Consider the following 21,618-nt stretch of genomic DNA (forward strand, 5'->3'; position numbering starts at 1 on the left):
TCGCTTGCGCTTCCCATGCGCCGCCTCGCCGCCTACTAGCCCGCCAGTACTCCCCTCGCTCCCGCCCTCGCCACTGCCTTCGCCCTCACCCTCGCTGTACTCGCCCTGCGCGTGTGCCGGCGGGGGCACCAGTATCGGCGACGCCGACGCCTCGCGCACTATATCGTGTGCCCACTCCTGCGCCGTAAGCAGGGGCGAGCCTTCCGGCAGCGGCGGCAGCACCGCCGCGTCGTCCATCTCCTCATCCACGTCCTCCGCCATCACGTGTACGTCGGGCTCGAGCATATATGCTGGCGCCGCGCCGTTGCCAGGCATCCGTCGCCCGCGCCGGGACATGCCAGTGTCGGCCTCAACCTCGGTCTCGGCGCCTGCGTCTCGGTCGCGCTCACGCTCACGGCTGCTTCCGTCCCCGGTGTTTGGCCGCTCTACGGCCACAACAGAGGCGATAGCTGCGGAGACGTCCGCAATAGACTCCGTGTCGACCTCGCCCTCGATCTCGACCTCTACGTCTTCCTCGAGATTTGCGAATGTCCGACAAAGAGGACAGGAGAAAGCCGGATGATGTGTCTCGAGGAGTGGTCGGATGCACTTGTAGTGGAAGGCATGCGAGCAGGGGGCGATGAAGAGCGCCTGGTTGATGGTGACGCCGAACAGGCCTGGAGGGAGGCAATGTCGGTATATGAGGATATCCATGTAGGATATGGACTTACAAATACAGCAATCTGGCAATGCGGATTTGGGTGCCGTCTTCTTCTCCAGAGGGCTTGCATGTGGTATAGCGATTGCCTTCAGCTGCTTAAGAGCGTTGGCGCTGGAGGAACATGAGCCTTCTCCTCCATCGCGATGCACAGCGGGACTGCACTCACTTGAACGGATTTGCGTGCGCCTGCCATTCCCGCCCCATCTCAATCTTGATTTTCACGCACTTGTAAATGTCCTCGTTTCCGCCCTGGTAGTCCACACCCAGCTGGAGCAGGTCGCCATCGCGCAGCTCGCTTGGGGACGACTCCGTCCCCGCCGCCGACAGCCGCACATGGTTCAGGAACGTCCCGCTGCTCGACTTGGTGTCCTTGATGAAGAATCGCCCGCCCGCTTCTACCCAAATCTCCGCGTGCGCCCGCGAGACGACTTTGCTCTTGAACGCCAGCTTGTGCGACCCGAGTGCGTTCGCCGCCGCGAGCCCCAGCCCTGACCGATCTGTGAACCGCCCGATACGGAGCGCTGGGTCGCCCTCGCGCACGTCCCGACAGATGGGGTCGAAGCGCAGCGAGGTGCGGGAGGCGAGGTGCGGCACGAGGCGGATACGGAACGCCTGCCCGCCGCTGGGTGCGCTCGCAGACAGTGCGCCGACGGTCGTGCGCGCCTGCGCGACAACGGGCACCTGTGGGGTGGCGCTGGCGGCGAGTGTGCCTGCGGAGCGTCGCCGGCGGAGCATCTGGGAGAATCCTGGGGTCGAGTTGGATTGCGATATCGAGTTCTGGATGTTGGGGGCTGCAGCACGCCGTCGGTGGCCGGTTGCAGGGTCGGTGGGTGGTGGAGAGTCTCTTGTTGTCGCGGCTGACTCGTGGGCAGGGGGAGAGGGGTGCGATTGCGATGTGCCCCGCGGTCGAGTGCGTAGAAGGCTGCCTAGGATCGATTGTCGGGCGACACTTGCTTCAGTGCCTACGCTCAATGGGTCCATCGATGTCGGAAACGTCGTGGTCGTCGTCGAGCAAGTTCTGAGCGCCGGCCGCTGAGCCTGAAGTCCCTGCCTAAACCGTCGCCTCCAGCCGCTCTTCTAATGGCACAACTTGCGAACAACTCGTGTTGGTCGGTTCCAGTACTTTCAGCTCCTCCGGAGCATAAAAATTGTTGCTTCAGGGTGTTGCAGCTTGTTCAGTGGCAGTGGGTCAGCCAGCTAGGGGCGGTGGATTAGGATTTGCTCGTTGATTCCTAAATTAGCAGTCAGCCTGGGATGGGGGCAAATGTACACGGTTAATTAACCACCCCCTGTTGATTAGCATAAATCAACAGTCCAAAGTAAGTAAGTATCGACATTGACCAGGTCCTCAAACTTTGCCCGAGTTCGCGATGTTTACTGACACTCCGCGCTCCTGTTGTCCTTCGAAGACACAGCCAGGACATCTTGTCGGAATCCGGCAGGACACTACTTCGCTCCACTGAGCCACTCAGATTTACAGATTTAAACTCTGGATTTCGACTGGGGGTAAATTACCGGCTGATTACCCGGTAAGTTAGGTCCATGTTGACCGGACAACCTAAGTCAGGGTTATCATCCGGATAAGTGCTCATAACGTGCAATAATTCAACTGCATCAACACGCTCGTGCGAGAACACCTAAATGCTGCCTCAATGATTCTTGGCGCAACCATCGAGATGGAATCCGCAGCTTTTAGTTTAGTTGTGAACAAGGCAGTGCACGAACACAATACAGCACGGTCCATCGGAATCTGCCGTACGGGCAAGAGAAGAAATACACCGACCTGAGACAATACGATAGCGGTCTGCCGCGGCACTCGGCGCTCCGATCCTGACAGGCAGTATAGGGAACACCCTGCGCCAGTGGCTTAAAAATTTCATGTGTGGGTAGAGGGATGTCAGCGTTTTGTCGGGGAACGCAGCCTGGGAGCCACAAATTTGTGCCACAAACGGCAGGTTGGGGCCACAGCCGAGCCGTGGAGTCTATTGTTAGAGTTCTGAGTGGTGGTTGGCCCGAGTGCCATCTACCACTTCTGCCATCTTTCCCTATCGCTGACACTTGCAGGGACGGCCTGTCCAGTGGAGGTGTGTCAAGCATTGGCCTGACATGGACAACAAAAGCAGAACGTCAGCGGTCAAGACGTGAGTACACAACGCACCGGTGTGGCTGACGCTAAGGATCGGCCCGGTGGTATCTCGGCCGAGTGTCAGGCCAGGTACCACTGCATCTTGCATACTAGACCACCCCCTATACAGCGTATGAGATAATGTCGCAGAGGCTATGTCTGACGGTGTCGGCTTCACCTCTGACAAGCAGCACTGCACCACCGTGCGGCGCGTCAGCAAGTCAAACTCAAGGTCAAATGTGGAGCCACAAGTCAATATGGGCCAGCTAGTTCTCGTGCACAGCGACGAGATGCTAGAATTTCAGCTTCACATTCTCGTATCGCTTACTAAGAAATATCCGCAACACTTGCACGTTGAAAGAGTGGAAATCTCAAGGGAGAGCGTGACGCGTCCGAGACAGGCCAAGGCGCGTTACGTCACGCGTCATCTCCGCGACCGTGACCCGACGCGTCGCGGGATGCCACTCGACGTTTTTCGTCCCTCGCCCCTCACCGCCCACCACACCCACTCCGTCCCACTCCGTTCTCCCAGCCTGCACAGCATGCCTCCCAAACGCAAATCCGACGCGGATTCCTCGGCGCCAGCGAAAAAGGCGCGCGCCAGCACCGCGCACGCGTCTGCCGCCGCGCTTGTGCATACAATCCTCGCGGACCCGGACGCGTTTCCGATCCCCGACGACGCCGTGGCGGTCCGTGCCTCTTTCGCGGCGCTCGCAGAATATGCGCGGTCCCTGGAGGGCGCAGGCGCGGCGGCGATCTCTAATGCCGGGTCTAGCACGGTGAGGGCAAAGACACAGGAGGAGCTCGAGGCTGCTGCAGAGAAGATCCGCAAGGCCGCGCACAGCGGCATCAGGAAGCAGATGACTGTGCGTTCTTTGACAGCTGTGTGTGGCTGGTATGCGCGCTGACGCAGGACTCGATGCAGTGGAAGCTCTCCTGCAAGACCGGTGCCGCGAAGTGGGCGTACGACGGGATCTGTCCCGACCCGGAGGTGTTCGGCGCGCTCCTGGGCCTTGGCGGGCCGCCCAAGTTCAAGCAGAAGAAGATGAGCAGGGAGGAATTTGAGGGCCACATCGGGAGCTGCGAGGCGTCTGTCAGGTGCGGCGCACGAGCGACTTATGCCTGACGAAGCGTGCAGGCTCACGTCTGCTGGTATGATCTGGATAGGTACGACACCCTGGGCATCACGAGTGCCGACGTCAACATCCGCTGGTCAGACACGGGCGAGTTCAAGTTCAGCGGGTCCTATGGTAGGTCACAGTTGGCGAAGTAATTACCATTCTTCCAAAGAGTCATTTGGCGGCTCTGCGAATGCACGGATCACTCATACGACTCGCGCATTGCTCTGCTCAGACGGTAATGGCCTGGTCACCATGGTAAAACTTCACTCGACGCCAGCACCCTGAGAGCCCGAAGTGCTGGACAGCTGGGCGTTTAGTCTGCTGAGACTTGCAGACGTCGATAATCTCTTGAGACCTCCGCAGGCCTCGGGTATCCGTCTGATAAACATCTGGAATCAGCGACCAGCATGGACGCCACCTTCTGCTCCTGCTGGTCTATGAGCGTCAGATCACTACTCCCTGTGAGTGGAACGTATACCTTTTCTTTATCCTTCCATCTCCAAACTTCAGGGGCCAGCAGATCCGCCGGCCTGCGCGGCGTGTGCTGAGCACAATCCAGCGCGCTGTTGCGCGTGTGCTTATACCGCACTCTTATGATTTGCACTAGAACCTATACAATCAAATCCCCCGGAGCAGCCGTCGCTGTTCTTTCACATAATATAATGTTGCCGGCATCCTGCGTCGTGATGTAGACAGGACTCGGGCAGGGCAGAGTGGGCAATTATTGGCAAATCGTAGAGGAAGGCCTCTACCGCGGCATTTGGACCCTGTCGTGTAGCTGATCCACTCCTGAGAAACATAACAGCTGTCACTGCAGGTTTTCTCACGAAGCCCCAACAAGATTCCATTCATTCCGAGCAATCGGAGGAACATATGGTAACTTTCCTTCATTTGATTGCGCGAACGCGTCTCTGATTGCTATATACAGCCAATGTGTTATACGACGGTCCGTTTACGTGTGTCGGTGCCAGCTCCCGAAGGCGAAGGCCATCATACACATGGCACGTACGTCTTTGGCCTGCACATCGCTCCCACGGATTCAAGAGACTGCATTCTCAGAGGCACGCGAGGTGTCGGTGTCTTTGCTTGCAAATAGGCATCAGCTCACCGCACAGGCCCGTGCGGCTTTCCCATCGCAACACGCTTTCTACGCCGGCGTTCGTATGGTTCGCCGGTCGCCCGCGGCGGTGACTGCAAATTAGACAATGCAACTACGGTCGGCAGCATCAGGGAACCTCCGAGCGGCGAGCAAGGAACTTTGCCCGCCGTTAGTAACCCGCGCCGCGATGCTCCGGCATAATTGCCCTCTTTGTTCTAGCGCGTCTTCGTCTCCCGAGCGTCGTCCCCGGCGTCGGCGATTTCTAGAAAGAGAGGAAAAGGAGGCTTCTGTCGTGCCGGCGGCCCATCTGTGCATCGGATCTGTGCCAAGCCAGAAGGAGTGCGATCCATGCACGGCCGATCTGAGCTTGACATCGTGCACGCCACATCCTGACGCGGCCTCTGGTAGCGATATGGAAACGCAAAATGCATGCTGAAGCTGCGATCCGAGTCGTGTTGCGTTTTCTATGCCCCTCGTTTCATCAATTTGCTTTGCTGCCTGGGCTTGTACGGCAGCTGCATGGCATCCGGGCTAAGCGGTCACCACCGCAGCGACGCACTCCGGCTTGCCCTGGCCTGATGGGCACCGAGGACACCGATGACCCTAAGTCCACCCATCGACTCCAAGTGGCAACCTGTCTGCCCGATCCTACGCCTGCCATCAGGCATCATTAGCGCTGTCCGATTGACCTCCCATCACGGTCGCTGCCTCAATTGGCAAGCTGTGCGCTGCGAGCCCTCGAGCAACAGCTGCACCGGCCACCAAACCTGTCTGAGCGGTATTTGCAACGCACCGCCCTCGCGCCAGCATGAAAACGAAACGACACAGGTGATGTGCCCCCCCGTGTGACAGCTGCCAAACAACGTTGTCGGTCGACGACGAACTTGAACGCTATCTCGCCTCGATCACCGCGGGCACGTTCGCGCAGCGAACCTAATTTGCCCAAACCTAGTCTCTGCCGCCGGCACCCCCAGGACAAGGTTCACGATCGTAGCGTGGGTGATGCAGACGGTCGAGTCCAGTGATGCCGGGGAGACAGCAGCGACGCCCCTTCTCGATGCGATCTGCTTCCGAGCATCAGCCAGCCCATCATGGCACATCTCCCCAGACCCGCTGTCGCCCTGCAGAGATCCTGCCGTCCCCGCCGCACATATCTTCCCATCTCTACAAATTGTGCGCTAGGGCAGCCCAGCTTCCATTTCCTCAATTCGTCATCTCTGCTCACCTCCGCCGCACATCCGCCCCGCAATTTGACTCGCCCTGTAACGTAGCACATTACGCAACGGACCAAATAATCACTATCATATAATATAAGTAGTCAATACGGGTACACGCGATATAGTTACCGCGCGATCGCGACGGAACATCTTCAACCACGGTACTTGCACATAGATTGGTGCAACGTACTTTCGGTCTGAGTTAGAAGTGATACACGCCCCCATCTGATATCCGCTTGTTCACTCGTTCGCTCGCCCCCAGAAATCAAAGAAGCGGCCTCTTCGGGCACGATGCAGAATGATGATTAGGCTCTATATACGAATAAACACAGATTATGTACACTACGATCCGACGCACGGGGCGGTAGGACAGGGGGATAGATTCTATACGAGTTCGCAAAGGCGCAGGGCCAAGTCCGAAGCAGGCGACAAAGCGACGCAGAAGACATTACAAGGCTCATTAGTTTGTACACACGAGAAGCGACAGTCACCAGAAGAGAGGAAGGAACGCCACATGCCCAAATCGTCCGTATAACCCAAACAAGCAGAAGCCAGCATTAGGCAGATAAACAGAAACGTAAACGCGTCGCAGGTCCGTGAAGAGCAAGGGATATCAGAGAGCGGGTATGTGGCATGCGCGGGGCACGGGGTATCTGGCGCGGTCGGGCAGCTTCGAGGTGATCGTCGCTGTGCCATGGTGGTTTTGCTTAGATTGGCTGCTATGATACATCTGTCAGGCGTTTTCACGCTTTGGAGCGACTGAATGGCGGCTAGTGTCTCCTGCGGAGCTGCAGTAACAGCGCGTCGCACCATCTACACGGCGCTCATCCTGCGCCCAGCAGGCGCGCTCCGCACTGCCGGCGACACCAGCAGCGGCACCCCGTCGCGCTGACCCACGTACGTTTGCTCGGCCTTCGTGCGTCGCGCGTTCGTGCGCTGCTGATACGGTGCCTGCGACGTCGGCGAGACGGAGACTGGCGCGGACATAGGCACCGCGGTCGTCGTGCGCGCCCGCATACGCATGATGGGCGTCCCTGCGCGGATCAGCTCTATCAGCCGCGCGTGCTTGCGCGCCTCCGACAGGAACAGGTGCGCCCCGATGAGCTCGGTGTCGGGCGTGAGCTGGATGCGCTCCAGCGCCGGGTTCGCCGAGATCTCGAGTAGAGTGTTGTTCCACACCGCGGGCAGTAGTGCCCGGACGTGTCGCAGGCGGGGTGCGACGGCCAGCGACGCAGCGAACGATGCGGACGCAGGTGAGGGCGAGAATCGGAATGCGATGTTCACGGTCTCCTGTGGGGTTTAGCACATAGTTAGCATCACAGCATCATACAACCGACATCACAAGTAGTTGGGATCTTGAATGGTCCCTCGAAGCTCCCGCCACAGGGTCCCACTGCATGGAAGGCCGTACGCGGCTTAGTCAGCAGACTAGCACGACACGGCACTAATCGGGCGCAGTGGGTGCATCATGTCCCCACACTCCGGTGGCCGTGTGTACAGCAGTCACACAGGGCCTGCGACAGCGCGCACGGCGGGAGAAGCATTCGCGGGACTAAGAAGCGGCTCAGGGTGCTCGACGACACTCACCAAGTGCGTCCAGCGGCTGATCGCCTTTCCCAGCTCCTCGAAGATGAGCGTGGGCCGCGCCTGCGTCAGATACGCGTTCTTGCGGATGACGAGGTGCTTGATCTGACGCATGTGCGCGAATGCGCTGCAGAACCGCACAACCTTGGCGTCCGCAATGCGCGCCTCGGCCTCATCAGCAGAGTCGGCGTCGCTGTCCGACCCATTGTCGACGGTCATGTCGAAGCCCTCGAGCTGCGGGCAGCAGCGCACGACGTCCGGGAGCGCCGCGAAGGTGCCCTCGACGCGCACGCTGCGCACCCAGCGGCCGAGCTCCGGGTTCGCGCGGAGCGTGCGTGCGAGCAGCACCGTGTGTTGAGCAGAGCGGAGGACGATGTGCCGGTAGTGCAGAGGCGTTGCGATGCGCAGCCATGTGTGCGAGACGAGCAGCGGCGCCAGGTGCGTGCTGCTGGATGGGGCAGCGGGGGCTGGGTGCCAGGCGGGTCGGTAGTTTGTGCCAAGGGTAGCGGGGGTAACAATGAGCTCGAGGATGCGCTCGAGGATCTCCTCGGGCATAGTAGAAAGGGTCGCGGGCATGTTTGCTGGCGGTTGACGGACGGTGTGTGGCGAGCGATGGGCGATGAAGTCAAACGAACGGAGGTTGGCTCGAGCGGGAGCTGGTTAAATACGCAGCGGAAACCTGCAGGGTATCGAAAAGGGTATTAGGACGGTGTGAGCGTCTGAGGTAGAGAGACACGTGTGGACGCAGATCGGTGGGTGAGCTGGTTATATACACGTACCGGCAGCGAGATCAACCGGCGACTAGTGATGGCAGACGATCGAGGGTTCGAGGAGGCAAATGACTACGTTAGGCTAAGCGTTGCAGCGCGGGTCGTCGATGTCAGGGTCGAGCCTAGGGTCTATTATACGAGGTGTTTCGAGGAGGCGCGTCGAGTGGCGGTGTGGTAGGCCGATGCGGTGGGTCGATGCGGGGGGTCAATGTGGGGGGTTCGTTCAAAGCAGGAACGACGCAAGGACCCTTTATGTATGATGGACGGTGCCGCATCTGGACGTGCGCAAGGGACAACAAACGACCTGTCAAATTCGTCGGTGAAGCGGTGAGAAAGTCGACAGCAAATCAGGGAGCAGCGCGCAGCGGTGTCCACAGCTCCAGGCGCCGTCCAGGAATGGCTGCAGACTCGCCGGCCAGGCACTTCCTATCTCCGGCCCACCTCAAAGGGTCCCCGCCCCGCGCCCGGCCTCCGATGGGCGGTCGCCTAATGCGGCCACTCTGCCCCGGCGCACAGAGCCGCCCTGGCTCGCGTCCCCGGAGGCGAGACCGCGATCAGACAGTCTGTTAGATTGCCTACGCGATGGCAACCACGTTCCCGAGTCGAGCTCGCGGGACGACAACGTATGCCTCCCATGTCTATTTCGCTGCCAGTTTCTGCCGTTTCTATGCCGGCTCAAATGCTCTCGCTTCTCCGTTGCTACTCGCTTTGGGCGCCTGCGCAATGACAACAAAGCCTATACTGGCACGACCAACTCTATACGAAATGCCACACAGGACCCGTGTCTCAGCCCCCGACACAACGTCCGACACTGTCAGCGTTTACCCCTATCCTTTGATCCATGCAGTGCCTGCCCGATGAAGCTTGGGCCCGCCTCCCGCAGTCCGAATTTGCTAGGAGTGAGGTCACTGCTCGGGTCAGTTACATGCCATGCTGTGCCGCTGTCTGAACAGCATTGCGATCCACGCCTCGCTACTCCTGTCTGTCCACGTAAGACGCGGTGAATCAGGAATTGTTTCCCAATTAGCCCGTAAATTAGCAGTCGGCCTAAGGGGGTCCTGTAATTCACGGTTAATTCATTCCCTGGCGCCTAAACGTAATTAGCGTAAATAATCTGGAGCGACATTCACTGTCAAGTATCCCAGGTCATCTAAGTAAGCTTCCCCCAATTCACGATGTTTGCTGACATCCTGCGCTCCTGTAACGCTGATCGTCCAGATTTACCCAGATTCACACCCTGGAGCTTGACCCTGGGTAAATGACCGCGAGTCCACGACAAATGTATTATTGTGTAGGTCCATTGTGTACACACAACGTTTTGAACGCACAGCCCGCTCCAAAATCCCGTCGCCATCCACACAATTGATTCATTCGACAGCGTGGATGGCTGCGACACGCACAATTGCACCGTCAACATGCATCGGACCAATATGACGCCAGCGCGTCCCCGGGCTTCCGACTCGCCCCTTCGCGCCGTCTTCTCAGCGCGAGCTTCTCGGAGTGCGCCGCCATGCCCCCGCATCTGGGCATCACGCACCTCCAAGGCTTCCATCTTTTTCCTCCGGCCTTCACTGTTCTCCCCCCGCATACGGCATCCCGCTCGCCCCGCTGGCTCAGGCCAATCTCAATCTCGCACCCTGCACACGCACACCACAGCGCCGGCTCCAAATCTTCTCAACTCGACTTGCCGCAGGCAGATGGGGCGGCCGCACAGAGATCTCACGCGCGGACGGCATCAGCCACGCGCAGGGCCTATCAGCTTCGCACCCTACTTCGCCCGCGCAATCACCTCCGATCAGGACCCACGGCGTGAGCTGAGCGCAAGGGACTTCCTTCGCTCCTGGAGAAATACGTGCCTCGTCGCGCTAGCGACGACCGCTGCAAGAGTGTGCCGGGGCGCGCCTCAGCGAAGGAGGATTCGCCTCGGCTGCGCTACGGTACCGCGACGAGCATGGTCAGTGTCCTGCTTGGTTTGGGGGGGCGAAGGCGCGCACGCGGCGCATTGCGAATTGCAGCGTTGTAGCCGGAGCGAGGCTGGTGCGTATGACCTGCACGATGCAGGACCGAGGCCCAGCAGGCAGACGCGGCGGGCGAACGCTGCCCGAGGACTTGGTGACTTACGTTCCAGGAATGCAGAGGACGGCTTCTGCGGGTCCCCGAGGCGCGCGCGGAGTCGGGTGTGTCCTCGACCGTTTGCCAATTCCCCGAGGAACTCAGAGTCGTCACAGGTGTCGAGATCCGACGAGCACGCTAGAACTAGGCCATGAATTCGAGATCTGGAGCTGCAGAACGTCCGTTGTTGCGTGACCACCCCGCGATGCCAATCGGACCTATACGAGATGCGCCATGACATGGTCAGGGACGCAAGCAGAGCCTGAGGTGCGAACAGAAGCGTCAGGGACTGGAGATAGTGTCGCGAACTGCAAGGAAGACGCAACATGCTGGGCCAGAGTACAAGGCAACACCCATATCGGGGTGCGTTCTGCTCCACCGCGGTGGACCCGCCGGACGGACATTGCGCACGAGAGCACGGTATGGGCAACGGTCAGATGCTGAGATAGCGTACGGCGCTGCGCCCAGGAAGCCCAGCTAGAGTCCGAGCAAATTGGTGAGAAGATCCATGTTGTGCGGCGAAGACCTGGAGGGTGCATCGCGCAATGTGACAGCGACGACCCTGAGCCCGGGAGTTTATGAGAGAACAGCGGTCACCGTCAGAAAGCACAGAACGTCAGAACGAAGAGGGCTTCCGCGTTGGTATGCCGGCCGCGGCCAGACTGCAGCAAATGCGCATCCTGGGGCCAGAATTCTCGCGAGCCTCAGTCCGCTGTGAGACTCGGACGTACGGGATGCATCAGAGAGGGAGGGCGTTCGGTCAGAACAGGGTGGCAGCAATATTGATGAGGCTGCGCTAATGTGAGCCTGAGGTCCCACGGCCGGCTTCACGAAGGGCGGGTGGAAATCTGCTGCCACTGGCGTCGCGGTACGCGATGTTGATCGGGCCTGGGGCATTGCCGGGAAGCGCTTGCCTGGCAGCCTCGTCAGCCCACTCTGCTGACTGGGTTGCGGTTGCGGTTGTGGTTGCTATTCTTTCATGGACATAAGGGTATGGGCTGTGATTGCGCGGTCCTTTCATGGACATAAGGGTATGCAGAGGTGAACGCACAGTCGAGGCAGCCTGCATGGATGCCATCAAGAGGTACCCGTGAGGCCACTCCGTTCGCGTCCGTTCATGTTGCAGATTGGGTGCAGTGTCTGGGTCGGTGCAACACACAATAGTTCCACACTGAAGTAAGAAACAATAGACATAAGCTGTACGCTGTATAAATAGCCAGTGGCCACAGCCAACGCTTGTAGAGTGAAACGGATTCACAATTGGAGGAAAAATGCTCTGAAGTCGACGCGCCTGCGCCGCGTGAGAGCGCGTGACGCAGGCAGGTATCACGTGCGCAAGCCTGGATTGGGGCGCTCGGCATTTTCGGCGCAGATGCGGCAAATGCCGACGCTAGCGCTCAGACAGGCAAGGATAGCGTCGCCCGCACCGTCCCCGACAACATACCCGGCCAATCAGCAAGGTGAGTATCGAAACTATGTTCAAATAGCGTACGGGAGACCTCTAGGAGGTCAGACTGGAGAGGTGGTGTCAAACGAGGGCCAAAAAGCTGAGGATGGGGATGGATGGCGGGTGGAGGTGGCTGATGTCGCATTCTGGCTTGGTGTCTTCCCAAAGTAAAATGCTGATCCCGCTTGCTTTTCGCGTTGCGTGTCGCATAGATGGTGCGTACGGCCGGGTGTCTGTCAGAGTTATGCGTTCGCTGACGGTATGCAATGGAGTGTAGAAGGTTGAGATCGACTCGTTCTCCGGCTACCGTATCTACCCCAGCAAGGGGCGCCTCTTCGTCCGAGGCGACAACAAGGCACGTCTGCACTCCTGTCTGCTGCCATGATTGCGGGCATCCAACCCAGCTGCATAGGTCTTCCGCTTCGCGACGAGCAAGAATGAGTCGCTCTTCCTGCAACGCAAGAACCCGCGCAAGATCGCCTGGACGCAGGTGTACCGCCGCATGCACAAGAAGGGCATCACGGAGGAGGTCGCAAAGAAGCGCTCCCGCCGCACCGTAAAGCACCAGCGTGGCATCGTTGGCGCCGACCTCGCGGCCATCGCAGCACGACGAAACCAGACCGCCCAGGTCCGCGCTGCCGCACGGACCGCCGCCATCCAGAAGGCGAAGGCGGAGAAGAAGGACAAGGAGAGCAAGAAGGAGAAGACCACCAAGGTACGCGACATATAATGGCACAACGTCCTGCGCATGCTGACGTGTTGTGCGGTGTGCAGCCTGCAACTCGTGCGCCGGCGGGTGGTCCCCGGGTATCGAAGCAGCAGATGAAGGGTGGCAAGGGCGGCCGTTAAGCTGCTGTTGTGGATTCTCCCTTCTCGTGTCTTCGCCATGCTATGCTATTTTTCGATTGCATCCTCCGCGCAAAATGTATGGGTATAGCATGCCTCCACGCCATGACATTATGCTATCATTGTCACTTGTAATTTCTTGTCGCTTATGCGACTGGGCATGGCTGGCCGTCGCACCTTGGGAGTCCGCAACGTTACATCGCTTCACACGAGACTGCCGCACCAGTTCCGCTCGTCAAAATGTTAACAAGAGATGAGATTGAGGATTACTGCAGCTATTCAATGGCGATCAAATGAGGGGCGTGTTTATGTGAGAGACCAAATGGTGGCATAAGCGTGACTTGAAAGTTGTTGAATGATGCAAATGGTATTCCCCCATTCGCCGTCGCTGTTGCAAGAACCTCAGGATCCCCACCTTTTGAGACGACCGGATCATCGTCTAGTGGTTACTTGCTTTGAAACGGCTGCCTACGAAGAAATGAACTAAATATAGTCGAAGACTCTAGGATTGTCGCTCAAAAATGCCATCGGCGCAGGCCGACACCGCACGTGCACGATATCCATCGGATATCGTGACTTCGCAGATTTTTCCTCCTTGAATCCCTCTGTCTGACCTACGAGTTCATTTTCGCTGCCATCGTCTCTCTCCAGTCTTTTATTCTCATAGTATGGCTCCTGACCAGAAGGACAACTGTACGGGCAACTGACAAGGATGAAAGCAGGAACAGTCCTAAATTGGCATGGATTCCCTCATTTTCGCGTTAAAGGACGGCCAAGCTTGGACATTGGATCGTAGAATTGTTAGATCTGAACCTACTCTGTAGATCCATGTTTGGGGCTCTTTGATGACAGAGAGTGTCGCCTAGCTGGGCGTGTTGCAGAAATGATGGGAATCTGCTCCTGTATTGTTTGTCTAATCGCCTTTCGGATCCATTTCTCGTCAGGTGCGTAATGGACTTGCTCTTCGACATATTACCTCGCATGTGCACATTCGATGCTAACTTTGACGAATGCTTTGGGTTAACACTTCACGCGAAGGTGTCTGATCATTGAATAGCGTTTTACAGTGAAGATTTTGCCGCCGAGTCAGCACGTCCTCAATCTAGATGGTCGAGGACGAGAAGTCGGACACAAGCTAAACCAAGACGGGACAGTTGAGGAAAGCTGGACCCCGCCTGTGATGGCCCGACCGTATCGCTATCGTCACATGTCGCTTTCAGACCCGAATCTACGATCACTTTCTTCTTCGCATCGGTAAGTCTCCGATCTTTCGTCATGTTCCGACGGTATGCTATCTGCGCTACTTCTTCGTGAACGCGCTGAGCCTGCAATTTTGGCTCTCGATAATGCCAGGCGGCCTTACCGGGTGTTAAAATACACAGAAGCAAGTGGTACCTTGGCTACGTGTTATTCTAGCCTCTGCAGTGATTTGTCACTGTCATCGCCAAAAGCCCCCAGTTATCTTGCTCCCCAGTGGCTCTCCAGTGTCGTCACTTCCGCGCGTTATCGTGCGGATGCGTGATGTGACCGGGCTTCGTTACCTTGATCACACGGTGACGTTCGCGCGTCTGAGGTGCTCGTTAACACAATTGACTTTTGCGTGGATCCTGGCATATCGTTATTTGCGCCAGTATACCATGATGTTGCACTGTCGTGCTCATATGCATTGTGCCGGGAACTTAGAGGGTGTGCAGACGGCTCACAGTAAAACCCAGATCGAACATCAAGTATATTGCACCTCAAACAGGAAGAATTGACCAACGCTCGAGAACTTGCGAGTATCACAAAGCAAATAGACTCGTAGGTGAAAGGATAAATTTTGGATTGCGTGCAACGCCATGAAAGGTATATGCGAATTGGGTATCTCGGATGTGGGGGTATAGAGCAAGGGGTATACTGATGGGTGCACGCTAAGTCTAGGAGGGCGAAAAGAGAACATCGAGGCCAAACACACTAAGGAGATGAGGAGGGGAAAGACGCAGTGAAGGTAATACTTGAAGTATTGCGAGTGCAACGTGCTGATTTGAGATTCCTCCCTTTCACCGTAGATCCAGTCGCTGTTGCCGCTGTCACGCTCGCTTGTGCTGCAATTGGTGCTCCATGTACGCCTTCTTTTCGTCACAGTGGTGCCGTGGCAAGTCCCGCGTCAAGTGCGTCCCGCAGTGAGGGCAGGGTACTGTTAGCTTCTGAGAGAGGGGGCATGACAGAACCCTCTTCAGATGTCGTGTCTTAGTGTCTTTCCGCCCGAAGGTTTTAGAGCATGCTGAGCACATCAGGTCGTCGGCAATGCTCCCCTGCGAGGACGTCGAAGAAGCGGCACTCCCCTGTGAGGCCGCCGGAGAAGCAGCGCTCTCCTGTGAGGGCGTCGGAGAGGCGCTGCTCTCTGTGTAGGAGAGGGAAACAGCGATGCGCTTGTGGGAGGGGCCACTTGTGTCTGCGTCATCGTCGTGGCGTGTCTTGCGCTTGCGCCCTCGCGAGGGCTGGACGTGCTGCGGCTTTCGGCGAAGGGAAGGACTGAGAGAGCTGGTGTTCGACTCGTCTTCGCGAGGCATGGCTCTTTGCTTGCCCTTGTCTGGGCGCGGAGCTGGTTTCCACGCCCCAGATGGGATAGTGGGAGGCGAAGTCGAAGTCGGTGAAGTGGCAAGAAGTGTGGCGGAGCGGAATAGAGTCGAGAAGGGCGTCACGGAGGCGGATGTCCGTGAGCGCTTGGTTCGATGTGGACTGCCGTCGTCGACCGCGACAGTCTCATTGTCGAACTGTGTTATGTGTTGTGCGGATACTGAGCTCGACACGCTTGTGGTGTTGTTGCTCGAGTAACCAATGCCGTACCTGTTTGGAGTTGTGTTCTGTTCCACTATGTGTGGGCCAGAACCAGCTGCATGAGGTACGCTAGGCGTACCTACATGTGATGACATCACAGTCTCGGCAAGACTGTGAGTCGTTTGGATGGGGAGTCGAGCAGAGGAATATGCCGACCGCCGTGGGAGTGGGAGCATCCCTCTGTCTGCGAGTGGTGGGGCGGTGGGTGCGTCAATGGTCGAGATGGACAGTTGACTGTGCTGACGCTTCCTTCCCCTAGCAGGCCCTGGTGTAACCGCGACCGGAAGCGTCCAGACCGTGAGTGGGACTGTGGTCGCCGAGTTGCCGGCGAACGAGGGGTTGTATCCCCGCGTAGTCCCGCTTGTGTAACCTGGTCCGTGTTGCTGAATGACCGCATCATGAGGCTGGTTACACACGTGGGATGTTAAGGACCTATCCAAGGCAGAGATTGCGAATGTGCGCACCTGTCTCCGGGCTGCCCTTGTGTGAGAGCCGGTAGCATACCGTTCGCCTACGTCCAAAGGGGTATATGGCGAAGTGGATCGTGGCGTCACCTTGTCGCAGTCGTACGTGCGAGCATAGTGCCTGAGCTTGTGGTACGTTTCTGCGACATCTTGCGCGATGGAGTGATGCTCATACTGCCAGAACACCAGGGATCGGTCCTTGCGCTAGGAACGAGCCATCAGCTCCTCGTCGACATGCGCAGGGGCATGGGCGCTCACCACTAGGACTGGGCTAAGTGGGTCTGCTATCGTCGCCACCTGCCCCAAGGTGTTGACGACGGGTATATAGGTCGTTGGGTCGAGGTATATGTGCGTGCAACCTTTGGAGCTGAAGAACAATAGTGAGACAATGCTATGACAACGGAGCAGAGTGGTGACTGACTTGGACAAAGCAGATGCAATTGCCGGAGCTCGTATCCTGATGGGAGGTACCGAAGGCATAGAGGCGCGATTACCGACGTCGTACGATGCTTTGAGGCTGGCAGGCCGGTCGATAACAACGAAGAGCGTTTGTTGGTCCAGATGCGGATCCGAGCACAACAGAGCATTCCTCAGACGGAATGTGAGGTGGGCAATAATGTGGGACATAATGGAACGGCTGATGCTTGGTATGGTGAGTGGGATGTGAAGGGAGGCGTTGGGCGAGACTGATGTTTTCCACCGCTTAAGTCACCACAGAGCCAGTGGGTTAGCGCCCGTCGGGCGTCTGCAGAAGTCCTGTTCAGACTCAGAGAGGAGCGGCACGGACTCGCATCACCACCCTGGCCAGTGATGGAGAGCGTCTTCTCATGGGTGTGGATTCTCGAAGGGCTTACAGAACCCGACGAGGGGACCAAATAGGCATTTGCGCGCACCAGCGGCCCCTAATGCGGATACGCTCGGACAAGGATGCCCAAATTCATGCTGGTCTTATCATGGGATAATGACAGGCCTCGGTATTGATGACTGCGCCACCACCACTGCCTGTCATGATGCTGTGAGTATGCTTATGGTTGTCAGATCCTCGCCGCAGACATGAGGCGTGCGAGGTCAAAGCGTCCCGCCACCAGGACGGTCTTGGATCTGGGGCACTGTTGCAGCGCCCACGTCTGCGGGTACGGAGCATCTTCTCAACATTCGCCTGAGTGCAGATTGTACACATATTGCTTTCTCAAATACACACGCAGAGATCTTGGTTATTATGAGCGGAGTGCGACTGGCAGCTCTCCGAGATGTGTAGCGCCCTTGCAGGATCGGAGTTGGGAACGTGGGAACCGACGGTCTTTCCGCTCAGATCTCTGAAGGCTGCTCGCGGCATGTTCTCTGGCAAGGTCCCTGGCTCTCGTATTTGACTGATTGCATTCTGCAATGGCCCTCGAACCCATTTGCTGATCACTCGATATCTCGGACACCGGTACTTCAAGGAATCGCACCGTCAATATGCTGCGCAGTGCTCCGAAGGGCAAGGCCGTACGGTCGTCCTAAGCGATGCGCCCGACTACACCGAGAGGCAGTGGGCGTTCCATTCTTTGGTCTCTCTGTGAGCACGCTCAGGCCGGCTAAGTGTCCAGATCACGAAGACCGTGATCCACTGAGCAGCGGTGAGGCAATTCCGCGCGCATTCAGATCTATGATCTCATGCCGGCAGGACACGCAGATATCGGAATGGGCTGTACTCCTCGTGCCTTCCATTTCGAAGACGTTCAGTGGGGACGCGGACGCGGGGGTTCTGCGGGTCTCCAACCTCCAGACTGATGAACCTGTCATGCACTGCACCCATTGCCTGCAATCGCATGTCATTCTCCGTGCAGAAGCGACGCATTCCTGGAGATTTGCGAACGTTGTGCATCAGACTTGCTCAGACTCCGTCAGAGCCGCTACGCCCAATGCCACTGATCTACGGATGGCCAGACCACGATTTTATCGATCTGGGGTCACTCATCTGCGAGGGCGTCGGAATCAAGTCCGGGTCACAGAGTTGTCGAGTACAAGGGTGGGTCCTCCTATGCCGTATCTGACTCTTATATTGCGCAACCTCAGGGTTAGCATTGACTTCTGCGTCATGCGGTGGGTGGTGGTAAATGTTGACGCAGTCCCTACAAGGACAACTAACAATGTTCTGACTCAGGCTATGTCTTCCTGTCGTGTATTCCTAGCTTATAATACTTGCTGATGGATCCTCGGGAAAGACCAGTGCTGTTCGAATTCATTGCGTTCGCCGTACATGCGTTGCATAGCGGTAGCTATCGTCGAGAACTACTTTCTATATGGTTACGGATGACTTGACAAGAGCTTAGAAGTGGCTAGCAGTGCTACTAGATGGTATTGAATCCCTGGAAAACAGTGTAACCTTCAACATGTCGTGCAAATAGTAGACGCCTGCGCGTGAGCAACAAGGAAGCCGGCTTCTCCGCCGGACTGCACAACGTGCGAGGACAACGTCAGAGTCGATGTAAACGTCTCGCGAGACGGTCTCAGGGGACCGCAAGAGTCAAGTCGCGTGGAGTGAGGCTTGACTTGGACAATGTCGCGCCGTCTAGGCTTGCGCGCGTCGAAAGGACATCGTTGACCTCGAGGTTGAGGCGTCCAGGTGTGCTTAACGCGTCGAGGCGTTCGTTCGCAAAGGGCGCGTCTCGAGACGGACAAGTACATACATACTCGGGTTCTTGTGCAATCGAAATGGACTCTTCACGACCGTCCTATGCGCAGAGCGAGACGATGTCCGACTGCGCCGTCATTTCGTGGGTTTCCAGGCGGTCGTCGTGCGACGTTGACGCGAGCGTTGATACCATTGGAGCCACGTAGAACCTGCAAGCTTGAAAACCGTGGCAGGAAGCAGATGCCATAGCAGAGAGCACGCTGGAGAGTAACGAGTTTGTAGTAGAGCCAGATAGTTCATTGGCAAAGCCCGCGGAAAGGCGTTAGTCAGGTCTAGGCGTGCCTACCTAATGAGGCATTTTCCGACATTTCATTCTTGATTTGCAGGTCGCGGGATACCCAATCAGCTCCAAAGCAAAAACAAATAAACAGTGTCGTCATGCAAAGGAACTGAGCATTGCAGACGCGGCATGTCTTGATCACGGATTCGTGAAAATGATCGGTTTCCCCATTTAGACAACGCGCCTAACTTCGCTTTCTACTATCACTTACTGCTAGGTCGGGTTATCGCCAGAGCTGGACCTCTCCTGGTGACTTCGGTTTTACTACTGTACAAAGTTCACATTCGTGAAAAACGGACAGATTCAAACCGTATGTTGTGTGTCATTCACTACTGGAACCTACAAATGCAGTCTATTTTTCGTAGAGGTCCTCAATCCCGCCAATACACGCGAATAATCTCATAATGAGAGTTTCATTGAAAGTGCAATACAAGGGTGAAAAGGCCCGAGAATTCAATCAACATCGGAACGACGCATCCAACAAACAGGAGGCGCTTGATGCTGTCCCATTTCTTCGCAAAGATCTTGAACATTTCCGATTCCCAGAGCCCGATTCCATCGTATCCATCTGGGCCTCTGCATTCGCTTTCTGCAACTGGAATACAGAGCAGGGTATGGTACGTATCCCCCATTTACAGATGATCCTTCCACGACAATGCACCTTGTCAGATCCCTTGAGGCACCTTTCGTGCTAAACGTGTCAACCAGAAATACTGGGTTCGCATGATGGAGTCAACTTGGCAACGGTTGGAATGCTCGGCTGGCGTCACTGCCTGAGGTTTGGGGCTGTGATACCACGCGGGCATTCTATCGGAGGCTTTTCGACATATGGGAAATAATCCATGCGTACATGCCGGACTTTGTGGCCGTGAATTCAGCCCGGAAGCGCTATGGGTATCCGGTGGATCAGACACTATTCTTCAGCTACAACGAACCTCGAGTTGCGCGTAGTTGTACTCAACTTCACGCTCTACTCAGGAACTCTATGACAACGTTCGGGCTGCATTTAATACCGTCATGAAAGAGAAGCAATCCCTCCACGAAATGTCAATGTAAGCCTTTTGTAGAAGATCGCTTATACCGTGATCCTCATGCCGTCCTGAGCTGCAGCTCATTCATGTCGCTCTCTACAGGGTGCGTATCGTATTTTATATGCGCATATACCCACTAATTCACACGTTCTGCTGTCTACAGGACCCAAACTCTGACCACGAAATTTAAGCCACGTATGTCCGCGGTATTCCCCGAGAATCTGCCGTATGGCGAGTCACCTTCTGGTGGCAAGGCTGCCCGCCCGCCGACATCTATCAAGCAGGCACGCGAGCTATCATCACCGATGGCGGGCAATCGTGCGCCGCATGGGGCTTTGCAGCGTTCAGCAACATACACAGACCCCGTGCACATTAAACCGGAGCCCATGGAGGTTACACTTGTGTCGGACAGCCCGCCCCCACAGCAGGTCCTGCCTGCAATGCAACTCTCTGAGACAGCCATGCAGGCTGTTCAGCAATTGAGCCAGTCGTCGGCTGTGCTTTCACTCTTACAAAAGATGAAGGTAGAGGTACGTGGCACTTACGACGTACTACCGCATTCACGTTTAACCAGTTTATCGGGCTGCTTTAGAATACCGTGCCTGAACCTCCTCCACTTGAAATACCCCAAGCTCGCAACGTTGTGCAAAACACATACAACCACTCGCCAAATTCCGCATTTCGTCCTTCCAGTGACGAGTTTGTTCCACAAACAGCATCACATATGCAGCGCGAGCTTTCGCAGCAATCAGCACCAGCGCCACCCACTGCGCCACGCTCCTCGGCCTACCGGAAATACGAGCAGGCAAGAATGCTAAACCAATCGTCTTCAGACCACGTTGTTGAATCTAGCTCCCAATATCGCCAGATGCACGATATGCCTCCATCCGGGCCTCGAGCCTTGAGTCGCCGTCTTCAAGATTCGTCATTTGATAGCGATGTCTCTCGCGGGGGGTACCGACACCGCGAATCTGGCACAGATAAAGAGTCAGCACGAGCTGCATACCGCCACCAAGAAGGGCGGCCACAGCAGTCAGGGGCGGCATCTCCCTCGACCTCGCGGCCCAAGGCGAATACACCGCCCCAATCTAATTCTTCGCATACGCGGCCTGCACCACAACGACGAGTCTCTGATCCCACCGATGCGTTCGCCTCCAATGCGCCATTGGCAAATATTCCTCGTGCCCCTTCGCGCGGTGCGGCCGCGTCTCCGGCTCCGACGTCGGCGTCCCTTACACGTTCACGTCCTGGAGCAGTCCACCCTGACAGCCACGCGCTCAACCGCGAGCTTTGGGATGTCCGCAGGCAGCTGACGGCGCTGCATG

General features: G+C 57.0%; 5 protein-coding genes across 5 annotated transcripts; 2 read left to right on the top strand and 3 right to left on the bottom strand.

Moving 5' to 3' along the window:
* Window positions 1-468: 468 nt before the first annotated feature.
* Window positions 469-1,624, bottom strand: POSPLADRAFT_1082156 (hypothetical protein; the record flags this gene model as incomplete). The annotated part of the gene is made up of 3 exons (XM_024483008.1): window positions 469-656; window positions 711-811; window positions 867-1,624. Coding segments are annotated over 3 exons (1,047 nt in total), but the record flags the coding sequence as incomplete, so codon positions are not given.
* Window positions 1,625-2,980: 1,356 nt separating this feature from the next.
* On the top strand, window positions 2,981-4,231 carry POSPLADRAFT_1046470 (hypothetical protein; the record flags this gene model as incomplete). The annotated part of the gene is made up of 4 exons (XM_024479041.1): window positions 2,981-3,691; window positions 3,739-3,923; window positions 3,993-4,075; window positions 4,116-4,231. The coding sequence occupies 4 exons, from the start codon at window positions 2,981-2,983 to the stop codon at window positions 4,229-4,231; spliced, it is 1,095 nt and encodes a 364-aa protein (XP_024338774.1).
* A 1,474-nt stretch (window positions 4,232-5,705) lies between these two features.
* Window positions 5,706-8,807, bottom strand: POSPLADRAFT_1066037 (hypothetical protein; the record flags this gene model as incomplete). The annotated part of the gene is made up of 7 exons (XM_024482034.1): window positions 8,626-8,807; window positions 7,850-8,525; window positions 7,156-7,552; window positions 6,621-6,646; window positions 6,271-6,305; window positions 6,014-6,209; window positions 5,706-5,816 (listed from the first exon to the last, which is right to left on the bottom strand). Exons 2-7 carry the CDS (start codon window positions 8,420-8,422, stop codon window positions 5,706-5,708), a joined length of 1,338 nt encoding a protein of 445 aa, XP_024338775.1. The 5' UTR covers window positions 8,423-8,525; window positions 8,626-8,807.
* Window positions 8,808-12,387: 3,580 nt separating this feature from the next.
* Window positions 12,388-13,228, top strand: POSPLADRAFT_1039883 (hypothetical protein; the record flags this gene model as incomplete). The annotated part of the gene is made up of 4 exons (XM_024477611.1): window positions 12,388-12,390; window positions 12,453-12,530; window positions 12,588-12,890; window positions 12,950-13,228. The coding sequence occupies 4 exons, from the start codon at window positions 12,388-12,390 to the stop codon at window positions 13,022-13,024; spliced, it is 459 nt and encodes a 152-aa protein (XP_024338776.1). The 3' UTR covers window positions 13,025-13,228.
* A 1,862-nt stretch (window positions 13,229-15,090) lies between these two features.
* On the bottom strand, window positions 15,091-16,932 carry POSPLADRAFT_1046474 (hypothetical protein; the record flags this gene model as incomplete). Its single annotated transcript, XM_024479042.1, has 5 exons — window positions 15,091-15,896; window positions 15,921-16,224; window positions 16,306-16,509; window positions 16,564-16,672; window positions 16,727-16,932. 5 exons carry the CDS (start codon window positions 16,930-16,932, stop codon window positions 15,091-15,093), a joined length of 1,629 nt encoding a protein of 542 aa, XP_024338777.1.
* Window positions 16,933-21,618: the final 4,686 nt, after the last annotated feature.

The sequence above is a fragment of the Postia placenta genome (genome assembly GCF_002117355.1).
Source record: "Postia placenta MAD-698-R-SB12 unplaced genomic scaffold POSPLAscaffold_7, whole genome shotgun sequence".
Classification (NCBI taxonomy): Eukaryota; Fungi; Basidiomycota; class Agaricomycetes; order Polyporales; family Adustoporiaceae; genus Rhodonia; species Rhodonia placenta.